Source organism: Euprymna scolopes, chromosome 12 (genome assembly GCF_053919585.1).
Source record: "Euprymna scolopes isolate OS-2025 chromosome 12, ASM5391958v1, whole genome shotgun sequence".
NCBI lineage: Eukaryota > Metazoa > Mollusca > Cephalopoda > Sepiida > Sepiolidae > Euprymna > Euprymna scolopes.
In genome coordinates this window covers 53,379,568-53,395,259 of record NC_136493.1, presented here as the reverse complement: position 1 = coordinate 53,395,259, position 15,692 = coordinate 53,379,568, and the positions used below count along the sequence as shown (strand labels likewise).

At 35.8% G+C, this 15,692-nt stretch overlaps 1 protein-coding gene across 1 annotated transcript; it reads right to left on the bottom strand.

Annotated features, from left to right (window-relative positions):
- Positions 1–8,492: 8,492 nt before the first annotated feature.
- LOC145291043 (uncharacterized) lies at positions 8,493–9,224 on the bottom strand. The gene has a single exon (XM_080136550.1). It carries the CDS (start codon positions 9,222–9,224, stop codon positions 8,493–8,495), a length of 732 nt encoding a protein of 243 aa, XP_079992676.1.
- Between the last annotated feature and the right edge of the window lie 6,468 nt (positions 9,225–15,692).

Genomic DNA, 15,692 nt, shown 5'->3' with positions numbered 1-15,692 from the left:
ATGACTATCAGGAATAATAGAGGTGCAAGGATAGACCTCTGAAGTACTCCCGCATTTATATCATATTGTTTAGATATACGACCGTCGAGGACAACTTGGATTTTTCTCTTACTTCAAAGTATTTAATTACATTATATATTCTTCCAGTGATACCATATGATCTAATTTTCCTTAGAAGACCATCGTGTCATCCTCTGTTAAAGGCCTTAGATATATCAAGGGCTACCGCTCTACCCTATCCTGTTTTGTCCAGTGAAAGGTATATACGTTCAGAGACTAAAGTTAAGATATCTGCTGTTAAACGGGCTTGCCTAAATCCATATGGTTTGTCGGTCAAAAGATTAGCAGCTGTTAGGGGCGTGACTAGGGCTTGATTAACTAAGGACTAAAATATTTTGGCGAAAAGCGGGAGGAGGCTAATGGGGCGATAATCTAGTGTGTCAGTTTTTTACCAGAATTCTTTAAGACTGGTACAACAGAAGTGGTTTTCCAGCAGTCGGAAAAGCAAGATTCATTAATGGATTTATTGTAAAGTTTGTAGAGAACTGGATCAACCTCAGCAGAGCATTTTTTATAGCACAGCCGTGATGATATCTGGTCCCCATGCTTTTGAGGTGTCTAGTTTTTTATAATATCATGTACTTGAGAAGGTACGTGATATCATAAATGAGAAGGTACAAGGTATCATAAAAAAGAAGGTACATGGTATCATAAATGAGAAGGTACATGGTATCATAAATTAGAAGGTACATGGTATCATAAATGAGAAGGTACATGGTATCATAAATGAGAAGGTATCTGGTATCATAAATGAAAAGGTATATGGTATCATAAGTGAGAAGGTAAATGGTATCATAAATGAAAAGGTATATGGTATAAATGAAAAGGTATATGGTATCATAAGTGAGAAGGTAAATGGTATCATAAATGAGAAGGTACATGGTATCATAAAAAAGAAGGTACATGATATCATAAATGTATATATGTTATAAGAATCCACAGAACTGTAATATGTCTACTTTCTTTTCTCGCCCTCATCATCATTATCATTCGTTCTACGTATTGGCCCAATATGAATGTCCCTTGCAACACATGTACGCCTAATTATATTTACACCCAATTTATATTAATTGTCAGTGTGTTTCCTATCAATATTAAAAAAACGCTATGGTCGTCCAAAATAGTTCTAACAAGGCAAGAAACCACGCCACAGACTCCGTATTAGCTAAATAATGTTTCTAGCGTCGCTCCATCGACGATAAAAGTTGCGAGCGTCACCCAATTATTTTAATCTCTTATAATCTATATTATTTGAATTCTATGGACTACTGTTCTTATCTTGAGTGTCATTTTCACAACGTCTCGATCGATGTACTCTCTGACCTTCTTCTGGTGTATCAATTAGACCTATATATGTAGTCATGGCTGACAGAATGAGAGCATGCTACCCCCGTGAAGTAAATAAAGGGTTCCGTTCGAAATTCCATTCATTCCCGAGTTCGACAGAAACATTCCCGAGTTCGACAATATACACCTGAAGAAGATGGAGGTTACACCGATTAGAACGTTGTGAAAATTAGACTCAAGATGAGAACAGTAGTCAGAAGAATCCAAATAATACGAATAACAAATCCTCATCTAAAAAAATCAGAAATGTAATCTATACATCTATTAAAATGAGATGGGTATGTGTGTGTGAGGACACTTCTCAACCTATATACTGAACGAATTTTTTATCTACAAACATGAAATTTGGTATATAGGGTATTCAGACGTGTGGAAAACTCTTAATCGGTTTTCATCCGGAAAAGGGGCTGTTAAGGAGTTAAGATCAAACATTGTTAATTGGGGGTTGTAGGATTTTTATCTGCTTACTAACTGTTTCAAGAATGTTCATGCATGGACTGTTCACATTACAAATGCTTTATGTTAACGATAAGTCGGTAAAATGAACGTGTCAAGTTGGCCTAATTGTTATCGTACTTGACTCACTGTCTTTAGGTTTTGTTTTCAATCACAGCTCAAGTATTTTTTTACTTACAAGAAGTGAACTGTTTAGAAAAAAAACATAACACTCGCATGCACATGTGTCAGTTTCTGTATTAATTAAAATATAATAGTTTTACGTATTTTACGACCGGGCACCGCTGAGCGGCCTGCTGATATCTTATAGTTTAAGTTTAGCGAGGGAAATCGTTAAGACGTTTTTTTTTTTTTTATGGACGGCATTTGTCTTAAATCATCTAACAAATCAATAAGAAAAACAGCTTTATTTAATTTGCTCAATAGCAAAATGAAAATAAACATCTTCCTTTTCAAAAGCCGGGTGGAAAGTTTTCACTTTTCGGATTCAACTTGGTTCTGTTCTATAATTAAAATCACATCACGACAAAACTGTCATTCAATACCAATAAGAATGCAGATACATTTTTATATTCCAGCGACAAGTTTCAAAGGTCGACTATTTTCGAATGCTAATTTTCACTCCGTAATTCAATATTTCGTTTTTTCTTTCCGAAAATGTCAAAGACAATGCAGAATGTTTTCATTGGTTGAACTCCGAACGGAAGCGATCCGTAAAGCGCTGATACGTTTCAATGTGCGATTCAACTACTCGCGAGAATTGGTAATTATTTTTAGAACAAAAGAAGACCAGACATTAATTAACAGGAATGATAAAAGTTTTAGCCAAAATGGTTTGTTTTTTTATTAGAGAGAAATTGATTTTTAACGATTAATCATTAATTTTTGTTCTTTGAAAATTTATCCGAAATGACGCAAGAAAAACTATCGAAATATTCTGTCGATAATATATATTTTTTATTTTTATTTAACTATTCAAATTAGAGGATCAATACTAATAAAGTTGCTATATTTGTGCTCTCTCGCTCTCTCTCTCTCTCTCTCTCTCTCTCTCTATCTTCCCTTTCTCACTTTGTCTTGATCGTTTACTCTCGCCTTCTCTCATAATTCTTCTCTCATATTCTCGCGCAACCTTACTATTCCGCCCTGTCTACCTCGATCTCCCGTTATTTCTTACTGTCTCGCATCATCTATCGCCCTCTCTCTCCTAATCAATCTCACAATATCTCGATATCTCTTGAACCTCTTCCCTCAAATTCCATCTCGCTCATTCTCCTACTCCCTTTTACTTTCTTTGCCTCTATCGTCTTACTCTCTCTCTCTCTCGCACGCCTTCTATATCCTAATCAATCTCGAAACTCTCTCTCGATTACTCTCACTCTTGATTACCTTCTCTCTCTAATTGTCCCTAGCGACCTCCCTTGCTATCTCTCATTCTCTCTTACTCTCGATTTCTCTCACTCTCTCTCTCTCTCTTTCTTACCCTGTCTTACTTTCTCTGACCCTCTCTCACGTATGCTCTCTGTAGCCCTCTCTCTTTCTCTCGCTCTTCCTCTCTCGCAATATCTTGCTGTCCCATTCCTTTAATCTTACTTACTCTCTCGCTATCACATTCACTTACACTCTCTTTTACTGTCTTGTTTCTCTTTCACAGTTTCCTGCCAGATCTCTCTCGCTTTTTTGCGCTTTCTCTCATCATCTCTCTTGCTATTTACAACTCCTACTCGCATTTTTCGCACCCCTCTTTCATTTTTTACCTCTGTCGTGGATACAATTGAAAACAATCATTATACCAGAGGAAAACACCTTTGCTCAAGTGAAACGTCACAAGGAATTTAATTTTTAAATATAATTAAAACGGAAAACATACATTTTTATAAATATGTGGTACACTTTATTAGGTAGATAATGCGGAATACTAATGTGATCTTCGATGATATTCTTGCAATGTTTTAACCCCAATCCTTCTTCAACCTTGTCCTATCAAATTCAAAATTTTTATAAAATAAAAAGTGGTAATATACAGGCAGGCTCGAACCCATGCTGCGAAGGAGGAAAAGAGCAATAAAAAAAACGTGACGCCTTTGCCGTTTCGTCCATCGCCAAACGGAAAGTGACGAAGGTTTAAATTAAGACTAGTCAATCGAAAAGACGGGATGACTTTCGAGAATATCGGCGAAAAAAACGACCACTTTCTGTGGAAAAGTGCTCACTTAAGGGTGAAGGAATTAATGTTTTTAACCAAATTTGTGGTTCGAAGGGTCGAGCTTCAAAACGATAAGGATCTTGTGAAAATTTTTTCGCCTCTGTCGAAAATTTTAGGCAGACATACAAACATACATACATACATTTAAACAGACAGGTGAGATTTATATTATAGACTAGCAGGGGTGCCCGGCGTTGCTCGGGTGTTTGGAGGTGTATGCTGTGCAAAAAAAGCAAAAAACAAAAAAAATGGTTAATTTTTTTAAACTTTGACCCCTATTATGACCCCTTAAAATTTATTGTTTCGGGCTCAAATCACTTTATTAAGTTAGATCCATGTTCAAGGAACTTATATCTAAAATTTCAAGTGTCTAGACCCAAAATTGTCGGTGGAGTTTGGTAGAGTTCTTAAAGGTCAAATCGTTGAAATTTGACCCCTTTACAGCCAAATTTCTGGCTAACACCCGTCACATCGATTTTCCCAAATCTCAGTACCCGGTATTTCAAATTTCGAGTCTATAGACTAAAAATTGGCAGAGTTATTGCGTAGGGAAATGTACACAGACACACAGACACACAGACAGACACGTTCACTTTTATAGATATAATAGATAGATTACATTCTTAGTATTGCTCGTTAATTATTAAGCGTTTTCTCTGCTAACTGGAGAATACACACTAACATGGCTAACTGACTTCGCTTGGTTTACGTCCATGTTCGTCCATTTACGTTATCTAGCCATCTTTTCTTTTATCTACCTTTAGAATAGTTTCCTTTGTGTCTTCAGAACATATTTTGGATATACCTACACTGGAACGTTTAACCTTACCAAACAATCTCAAGACTTTACATTTGATGACAAAGAATATTTATGAAGTGTCAGTGAGTTTGCGAAACTTGGCTTTGGAAGGTGTATAAATTCTGACGTAATTCTACAATCCAGTCAACACATTCAAGTCAATGTCAGTCATACGGACCTAAATGTGTATTATCCAAAACAGATTCTTTCAGCACATTATCTACTGTGCTACGAGTCCATAGCCATATCAAGAATATAATTAGGAATTACTTACGATGTTTACTGTGTCATGGTTGACAGAACGAGAATAATGTTCCATTATGGATTAAATAAGAAAAAAAGGTTGAGTTTGAAATTGTGTAGAGTTTACCCTAGTTCGATATAATGATTTCCGCCTTTGACAAAATATACCCGCAGAAAGCTAGATAAAGCTGATACGTTTTAAAAGACATCTAAAATTCAAGTAATTCAGATTATTAATCGTCATCTACAAATGATAAATATATAACGTCTTATATTTATTGATGAACGATTTAGAAACTGATAAAGCAACGCAGTACATTGTACAAACGACAAGTTGATCCCAGAAATGAATCAGTCATCGCCAACGCGTTGAAGCCGAATGCGAACAGATGCAGCTATTAAACCGATTCGTGGCTTTCATAATAGTACGCCTCTTCATCAAAAAATGCGTGACCTGCCAACTTTACGGATTAGGTCTTACAGTCACTGACCTACAGTATTGTCTTTTACGAAGGATGGTTATTTTCTATTTCAATCATAAAAGAAATTACTGAGGGATTTATTCAACTGATACAAAGGTGACTGTAATCTATTTTCTGAAACATGAAAAAAATATTTTCCATTTGGACACAAGTTATATTCTTGCTGAGAAAATACTGTGAAATTGTATATTTAATTACAAATTCACACATGAATTTAATTTTAAGTTAAAAGTGAATCCGTTTTCAAATAATTTTAAAATACTATTTATTTTTTACTAGACTACCATGTGTACATTTCAGTCAAAACTGACGGTGAAAGTTATGCATCAACAGCGTTCGTGCAAATTGTCTATATCAAATAAATGTGTGTCTGTATAAATATTTAACCAATAAACTCTTAAACTAATGGTCACATAGCATAAAAATAAACAGGAAATATAGATCGGACACCAAGGATGTTTATAACGAGTAAACATTTTGTTTAGATGGATGAATAAGATAATATAACGGCAAGTCGAAATACAAAATGTTGATTTCAACTTGCCAACGTAATTCTACTACTTTTGCGCATGCGCAAATTTACTCATATCTTGAAGTAGTTTCATATATATATATATTCAACATAATAGTATAAATATATATATATATATAATATATATATAATATATATATATACATATATAATTGTAATAAAATATTAGCTCTGTAAAAATGAATACGAAATCTGCATGCAAATATATTTTACATACTTGTGAGGCCGAATCTGTTAATGTTTATAAAAATCATAGAATAATTTAATTCTTAATAAGTGGAGTCTCAGCATAATTTTTTAATGATGTAAAAACAATAGTTACTGTGTACTTTAGAGTGAGATTACACGTGCATTCATTTGATTTTCTTATGTAGACTTAGAATACTAGAACGGGAGAGCCAATCCTGTTACAAAATAATAGTAACGAACTATGGAAATGCTAAAATATAATAGCCTTAAACTCAAACAAAACGAAAATATAAGAAGAAATATATTAAGAGAAACGCAAAAGACTCAAATAATCCGGACTAAAGTCTGATACATAAGAAAAAAATGATAAAAATAAGAGTGATTCGTTAATGGTTGCATTTATATTCATATTAAGTCATGGAATTATGTCAATAATCAAACTTTTATATATAAATTATTTTATCTGATTAACTAAGGAAACGCACACTTTATTTAGTGTAAATGATTGCTCTTCGTATTAATTTGAAGTGGCGGGGTTATTTACTTTCTCACTTTCCCTCTCTAGTTGAAGTGGTTTCATCTGGGTCTAGAAAGGTAGGCTTTTACTCGCTAGCTTGCATGTAACGAGACCGACTTATATGCGTTTATGTACAAATACATTCACATTGATTCTGATTGTAAATTAGCAGAAATGTATGCTTATTAGTGCGGATTTCAAATTTTATAAATGAATGGATGCACAAAGAGACAGCACGCTCTATTCATTATATACAGTTTGCTGTATATTCCGTCTCATTTTAGTCCTCTTGGCTTCATTTATGCGTGTTTCGGCGAGTTTAGTAGTTTTTAAGTCATAAATTGATGTCTTGTTTATTATCTTCAAATAGTGTTTTTTTAGGATCCATTTATGTTGACAACATAGACTCTTTGTCGAATCTTGTTTTTCTCCTCGTTGGATTATTGTTGCTGAACCTTCACCATGGTTTGGCAATCCAAATTGGTAGATTCTTTCATGCTGAGAAACGTCTGTCTCTATCGGTACTAAAGATCAAAGTATATCGCACTAATCGTTTGGCCTTCGTCGTAATTTTGCAAAGCTCAGTTTATAACTGCTTTTACGATAAAAGTCACGTTACCCTCAGAAACAAAGTTTAGAGGCGGGAACCAAATCTTCAATTCAACGTATGAACATTTTTATTGGTCGACATATTCTTGCTTCGTTTTTAATCGATGGAATTTATTTTGTGATTCATTAATGAGTATTATCGATAGCGTAATTGCACATACGTATTGATGAATTTTAAAATGAATAAAACCGTCTAGGGAGTATCTTTTGAATTTATTGGGGCAGTCATGACTGTTCCCGTATCAACTCTTGTCTGGTTTATTCAGCTGTCAACTTTCTGAGAAACGTTTTTAATTATGCCTTTATTAAGCATAATGTGTGATCTACTTCGACGAATCACTTTTATAAGATCACCTTAACTATACAACAGACTGAAAATGAATGAGCATTTGATCAACATGAATCTTGGAACACAAAGCGATTTAAGGCAAGAATCATAAATTTAAATCACTGTTTAAAATATTATTTCGCATGTAATTGAAGTCTCCTATTATTATATTTACAACCACCTATTTTCATGGGCGACAGCTCTTTACCAAACATTCGCAGGCGCTTTGAAGCGAAATAAAAGTCCACAAAAATGCCACCTACTCTTCCACAAGTAAAGCTCTTTTCAGGTCGGAAAACTCTCACAACTTCTAATATATGTTCACATAAACATTTTCGATCCACCGACTAACATTTTTGTATGCCTCTTGCTTTCTTTAGGAACATAGGGCCGCAACCACGTTTCTCCAACGGACCCCGTTCTGGCTGGTTCTCTTCAGTTCCGTCCATGTCATTCTGGCAGCCTTGGTTTCAGCCTCAATGCTTCTTTTCGATGTTTGCCTCAACAAACCAATGATACGCTTGCCTTGAGGAGTTCATTCAAGGGCATGCCTAGTGATGTTGGATGCAGACTTCCGCACGGCGTTGCCAATCAAGTTCCATTTTCGTTTTTAGACCTCTATCACCATTGGAGTTTGCTTGGTTTTGTCCCACAGTTGTTGATTGGAGATATTCTCTAGCCATTTGCTGTTTAGGATGTTTCTGAGACATCTGTTGGTGCATGTCTAGAGTTTATGGGTGTTCATCTTGGTCGCTCTCCACGTTTCTGAGCCATAGAGTAGAACCGACTTCACATTAGTGTTGATAATTAAGGTCTTGTTCCGAAGTGAGAGAGCTGTTATTCTCCAGATAGCTTTTAAGATGCTGAAGGCGTGTCTGGCTTTGCTTATCCGGCGTTTGATGTCCTCATCTGTTTCTCCATCCCTGCTGATAACACTGCTCAGGTACACAAACTTGTCAATCTCTCTAATGTTCTCTTTCTGTAGTTGCACTGGATCTTGCTTTCTGTTGTTTACCTTCATGATCTCTGTTTCCCGATGTTGTCCAGTCTTTCTAGCTTCCTCTGCCAAACGACATATCTTTTTATGCGCATCTTGATACCTGTATGAAAGGAGGCCGACGCCATCTGCATAGTCCAGGTCCTTCAGCTGTTTTGTTAAATGCCACTGGATACCCGTCCTCTGCCCTGATTTGGATCGTTTCATGACCCAGTCGACCACCACCAGAAATATTATCGGGGAAAGCAGGCAACCTTTACGGACGCTGGTTTGTACGGCGAAGTGTTCCGTCAGTTTCCTGTCGTGGCATCCTCTTACATCTGTTGGGGGAAAGCCATAGTGATGCAACAGTCTCCAGATGACCTCTCTATCAATGCTGTCATGTGTCTTCTGGAAGTCGAAAAAGACTTTGTGCAAGGTGGCCTGCCACTCTCGGGATTGCCCGATAATGAGGTGCATGGTTGCGATTTGGCCTGTGCATGAGCAGTCCTGTCGCAATCCAGTCTGTTCATCCCGAAGTATCGTGTCTTAGGCGATCTTCAGCCTCTCGAGAATGATTTTGCTTAGTATTTTGCCTGGTATGCATAGCAGCATGATTCCTCTCCAATTATTACAAGAGGAGAGATAATCTTTCTGTGGCAGCTTTGCGAGGTGTCCTCACTTTCAGTCCAGTGGTACTCGTTCTTGTTCCCAGATCTTGGTGAAAAGAGGGTGCAACATCTCAGTTGAGGCCTGGATATCAGCTTTGGGCACTTCAGGTGGTATTCCACCAAGACCAACTGCCTTGCCTGACTTGAGGGATTTCATGGCCTTGATTGCTAGGAGGGTTCTGAGGTCCAAGAACTAGGTTGGTGGTGTGGTGGGTGGTGCTGGTTTGTTGAGCGTCCCCTTGAACTACCCTGCTCATCTTGCTCTTTACTCATCTTCTGTTGCGCTGTCATTCCAATTCTTGTTTTTCACAGGGTGGCTTGGATTACTGTTCTTCCTGGAGAGTGTGCTGGGTTTCATATAGTCCCTTAATGTTACGTTGGTCAGCAGCGGTTTCTAACTCCACGGTGAGCTCCGCTATGAACCTTCTCTTGTCTCTCCGTGCACTAGATTTCACTTCCTTGTTTGTTTCCCGGTATCGCATCTGTAGTTCTTGTTTCTATACCAGGTCGTGTCTGGTTGATATTGTCTTTCAAGTTCTTTCTCTCCATGATGAGTGCACAAGTTTCCCTCGTCAGCCACTTTTAGTGCTTCTTCCTCTTCTTGCCTAGGGATGTTGTCTTCCAGGTCTCTCGAAGACTACACCACTTCAATTGTCTCTTCCTGTAGATGCTCAAGCATTGTTTCGTAGTTCTCTGCTGAATTCCTCTACCTTTGCCTTTTCTTTCAAGTTGTGGACATTGAACTTGTGTGCTGGTCTTCGTGCCTGGTCTTTGTAGGCCCTCAGCTTTGTTTTCCCCACTGCCACAACCAGGCCGTGGTCTGATGCCACGTCTGCACCTCGCTTCACCGTGACATCTTTCAGGCTTCGTCTCCACGCCCGATTGTGACATGATTAATTTGGTTCTCTGTCCTTCTGCCGAGGGGAATCCATGTGCTCTTGTGGAGAGTCTTATGTGGAAAAAGGGTTCCCCCAATAACCAGGTCGTTGAAAGTGCAAAATTCGGTGAACATCTCTCCGTTCTCATTCCGTTCTCCAGTGCCATGTCTGCCCATGATAACGTCTGTGTCCGTGTTTTCCATGCCAACCTTGGCATTCAAATCTCCCATCAAGATCTACATGTCTATCTTTGTTGTTCCGTCAACAGTTGCTTGAATCTGCTCATAAAACTCATCTTTGTATTCAATGTGCTCTGCGTTGGTACGGGCATAACACTGTATTATAGTGATAATGCTTTTGGAGTTGAGTCATGCCATGAGAATTCTTGAAGATACAGGTTCCCAGGACAACAGTGCTTGCTTTGCCTCGAGCGTCATCAGCAGAGCTACACCGTACATGTGTGGTTACTCTATTCCTGCCCAGAGTAAATTATGGTGTCTCCACTCGTCGGTCTTGTTCGTTCACTTCTTCCATTAGGTCTCACACAGTTCTAAGATCTTAAGATTGTATCTGTACATCTCACTACATACTTGACCAGTCTTGCCTATCTCGTATAGCATTCTCATATTCCAGGTCCCTATCATGATCTTGGCTATTGTCGTCAGAAGGGTTTTCCAATTTTCTTATAATTTTATTTCTACATTTATGTGTGTTTATTTTAATATTCATTTTTGCTTGGTATTTCAACTTGTATTATCATTTAATCTATTTGCTTAAAGGGGAGGTTACTCTCATATCATATATTTTTATTTACTTCCCTTGCGCCTTTTTCTTTCCTTATATTATACGTTTAGTTTTTTATTTAATTGTTTCTTCCTTTTCTTTTTATTGATTTTTACTTATTTTCATTTTTTTTCTTAATCTGCTCTAGTGCGTTAAATTAAGTATCGATTTCTGTGCAGACATCCATGCATTACGTCTAGTCGTTTGTTTAATAATTTTTCTTTTGATATTTGTATATGGTATGCCTCTAGAATACATAGGTTGCATCTTTTCGATTTGCTTGGTTGATATTTCTCCGCTTTATCAATTATTGACCATCTTAATTTATATTCAGTTTTATTTTTCTTTACTTCCTTAATCGATACTGCTAAGGTGGTTGAGTTTTTCTTGTTTTTTTCCTGTTATTTTCGTTATTACTATTTGTTCTGTTTCTATTTTCGTTATTGTAATTGTCACTATTGTTATCATCCTTTCTACTGTTATTTTCATTTTTATCTACATTGTTGTTGTTTTCGTTATTTGTTGTATTATTTTATTTCTCAGTTTCAGTTTTCAACGATGCCAGGTGATTACGATATTTTTCCTTAAAGCAATACTATAGTTTCATTATTTGTTATAACTTCACATTTGTATACTACGTTTGAAGTTAAACAGCCCCCCCATTGGACATTCAGTAGTGTTTCGGCAGTTACATTCTTTTACGTTGTTCGATTCATTTTCTGTCCAATCTCTTTTTTTCAAAAAATTGTTTAATTTTGTGTTATTGGAGCCAATTATGGTATTTGTTAAGTTAGCAGATGTTGAGAAGGATAGCTTAACAGTGTTTTTATTAATTATCTTACTTAGTTTACTACTTTGCCGGAAATTTTGTCTATAATCATTTCCTCGGGATGTTATTTTTTATGTGGTGGCTTTACGGTGGATTTAACCCTGTTTAGCTCCTCCTTCTATTTTTTTTAACTTCTCTTCCGGTTTTATTATGGTCTAACTTTTCATTTTTCTTTTTTGTGTTTAGTGTATGTTATATTTTTTCATTGGTTTTTGCTCTTTTTTTCTTTTTTATATTTCCTCATCGACATGTTGTAAGATATTACATTTGCATTGTTTATTGTTCTTTCTGTACCTATGTTATTTTTTGGGGTCTCCTTAACAAATTTGATTCGTTCTTTATATCCTTATCTAGCTAAGGCTTGGTTATAATATTTCTTATTTTTATTGAATAATTCTTCAATTTGTGATATTTTGGATATTCTTTTGGAGATGCTAGGTATAAGTGTTTTTTCATACTATTCGGATGGTTAGACTTGTGATCTATGTAGAATAACGTTTGGTTAGGTTTATGGTAGGGTTCATAGGATTTGTTGTCTAGATTCACGGTTATGTCTAAGAAGTTTACACATTTATGGTTTGGGTATATTGTTATATCTAGATTCAGTTTACTGAAGAATTGTTTAATTTTTTATTTGTTTGTTTTTCAAATAACCTATTTGTTGAGTTCACGCAAATCAATGCATCATCCCGGTATAGTCCTCTTTTAAGTCCTGGAATCTTTTTATATAGTTCAAGGTCTGGTACGTGTGCACTATCCGGGTATCCCATTGTGACGTCGAAGAACAGATTCCTGTTCTTTCTGGTCCATAGTTTGTAATCATATAGTTCTTCTGGCTAATCTTATAATAGTTAATTCTAATTTTGTTATCTTTGTTAGTTTTCTAGCTAGTTCTAGTGCTTCGTCGAAAAGATTTGGTGAAATAGAGGGGTAATAGGAATCTATATCAAACATAAGGAATTTCTATTTTTGTCTTGGGGTAGTGTGCCGAACCATTCAATTACCTCTTCCGATGATTTCAATAGGTTATGGTGAATTTTGGTTTTTAATTTAGGTAGGATTTCGACTAATATTATTTTGCTAATGTTTCACAAATCTGAAATACATGGAGAAAACAGGCTAATGCTAGGATTATTGTTGAATCCTGGTTAATAATCTGTTAGGGTAAAATGTGGGCACAGTGGTGTATATCCCTCTATCTTATCCTGCATGTTCATTTTTTCACTTTTTTAAGGTTTCAGTTTATACTATTCAGTTATTCATTACTTGCTACTATATAGTTTCTATTGAGTTTCTTCATAATGATGTTTATTAAGTAAGTCTTTGAATTTCAACAAAGATACATTGAGCTGAACTCGAAATTAACGGTGACTGATTTTTAACATAACAATCTAGACCCGTTAAACGAAAACGATATACGTTGAAATTAAAGATATTTCAAAAATAAACTTTTAATATATATATATATATATATATATATATAATCGCACACGCGTGTATGTATACTTCCGTCACGTCAAGCAAACATTAAGAAACTGTATTAACCTTCTTAGCGACACATTTTTGGTGGTAAAATAAGCGAGGATTAAAATAGGAAGTCAAACAACCACTTCAAAATTACTCTGCCGCCTGAAATGAAATCAAAATCCTTCACTCCATAATAAAAATGGTGATTTTTTTCTCAGTCAAAACGGCAATACGTTTTTATATAAATAAAATTTAATTAGTAACGTTGTTTTATGATTTTGTTTGGGAATTTATGAGGTAAGGAATCTTAACTTGTATTAATTGACTGATTCTAATAACTGGATGTTCATTTCAAAACGTTCGCTTACTTTTATCTCCGACTTCTTCAAGTGACTTTTGTCAACTTAGGAAACCTTTCTGAAACCCTAGAATTTCTGGTTGATTTCGTATAAAACCCTTTATTAATCGACGGAATTAGCTTGCTCTTGATCATTCAAACATGGCCATGTAGAATTTTTATTGTATTCTTATTATCGTTCGTACTAATGTATCGAGGTGGACTATAAAAATAACTAGTCACTTAGAAATTATTATTATATAACATTTTCCGATGAATATTTAACTGACAAAAATGGAGTAATGTACCTACATGGATTAAATAAAAGTTGCAATCTATATTTCGTATAGACTCCCGAGTTCAAAATAAAGATCCACAAGTTGGACATGACGCACCTGAAGAGATTAGGGGTTTCTATTAGGTGGTAAATTTATACCGTTTTTATGATGTAACCTCTGATTTTTTTTTAAATGCATATTGTCAAACAGGAGAATCTTTATGCCAAACTCGGAAATCTGTTGAGAATTTCGAACTAAAAACAATTTTATTTATCCACAGTTATAATCAGCGCTCTCTATTCAAATCACAAATGATGCGCTTGTCTGAAAGAATTCAAAGAATGTTATACATCATATTAGAACCGTATTCATGAGAAAAGCAAGTCACTAATAATATATTGGGAAAGTAAAAAAAAAAAAAAAAAGAACCACTAGAACAAGAAATCACCGAAAATTCGTGATATGTAGACATATTAAAAAGTCACGTATAGCTGACCACATATCAAAAGAAAAGTAAAACTATTGATGCTATACTCTACCATACTCATTTGAACTAGCTTCCTCCAAAGGAGGAATTTCATGGGACTATGAAATCCACAAACTGTATCTAATCGTATCTATATCTATAACCATTAGCTTTTTGCAACTTTAACAGGGACGTGTTAACGTCCCCTTACAAACAGTTTACATGGCATAGTAGTGTAGTCTAGAGTGCCACTCTAAATCAAAACAAATACGCGAAACGAAAGGACTCTTCTAAACACCTATTTCTTCCTGTTGTCTTTGGCGTTCTTAACACCATAGCAGTGCTGGTTCAGGGGATGTGCGGTTTTCGATTGCGTAACCCTTACTTCAATATAAACACTTAGTTGCACTACCACGTTTCGAAGTTTTACCACGTTTTCTCTTGAGGGCATGGATACTCGGCATTGCTCGATTTTATGAAAAGCATAATAATAAAATGTAAAGCGAAAACCACTTGTTTCGCTACATCTCTCTTTCCCCATTCCCTTTAACCTTGCTTAGATGCACTCTCGCTCTCTACCCCCTCTTTATCTCTCCCTTCTACTTTCTTGCATCTTATCTCTACTTACCAATTCCCCTGCAACTTTCACATGTTTACAAAAAGACAATGTTCTATTACATATTAAAGTCATCCAAAATATTGATTCGGTTTCTAACTTATTTGGTTCTTGTTGAACCACGAAATATTAAACAGAATAATAATATATCAGCTTTGTGTTTTTCTTAGGTGGATGCACACATAAACATATATTGCCATTTTATATATAACAGTTAGATAAGAAACTCAATGCAACCGCCCGCGCAATTGTTAATACGAAAGTCTTCTGAATTCAATAACTGCCAATATCACTTTGATATTTTACTTCTAAAGAAGAGAAAAGTCCTCCCACGTTTGTCATCATCGTGGAATGACCGCACTTCCTTCCTTTTTATTTCTGTCTCATGCGACCACCCATCGATCGATACTTTTAGATCTCGCGTATTTCCATGAAATCCTCGATCTGGAAAATATGGACGCTAAATTAATGTAATAACGCATTGAGTAACTTTATTACTTGCGGAACTGACAGCTTGATAGAAAGGTTCTCTCGTGGATCACAAGCAACTTTACTATAAACTGAAAGTAGCATTATTATTCCCATAGAATTCAACGTTGAAAAGACGCATATGTTACAGACGT

Bases quoted from the DNA above. Each gene is read 5' to 3' on its own strand.
- LOC145291043 (XM_080136550.1), bottom strand. From the start codon at position 9,224: ATGCACCTCATTATCGGGCAATCCCGAGAGTGGCAGGCCACCTTGCAC.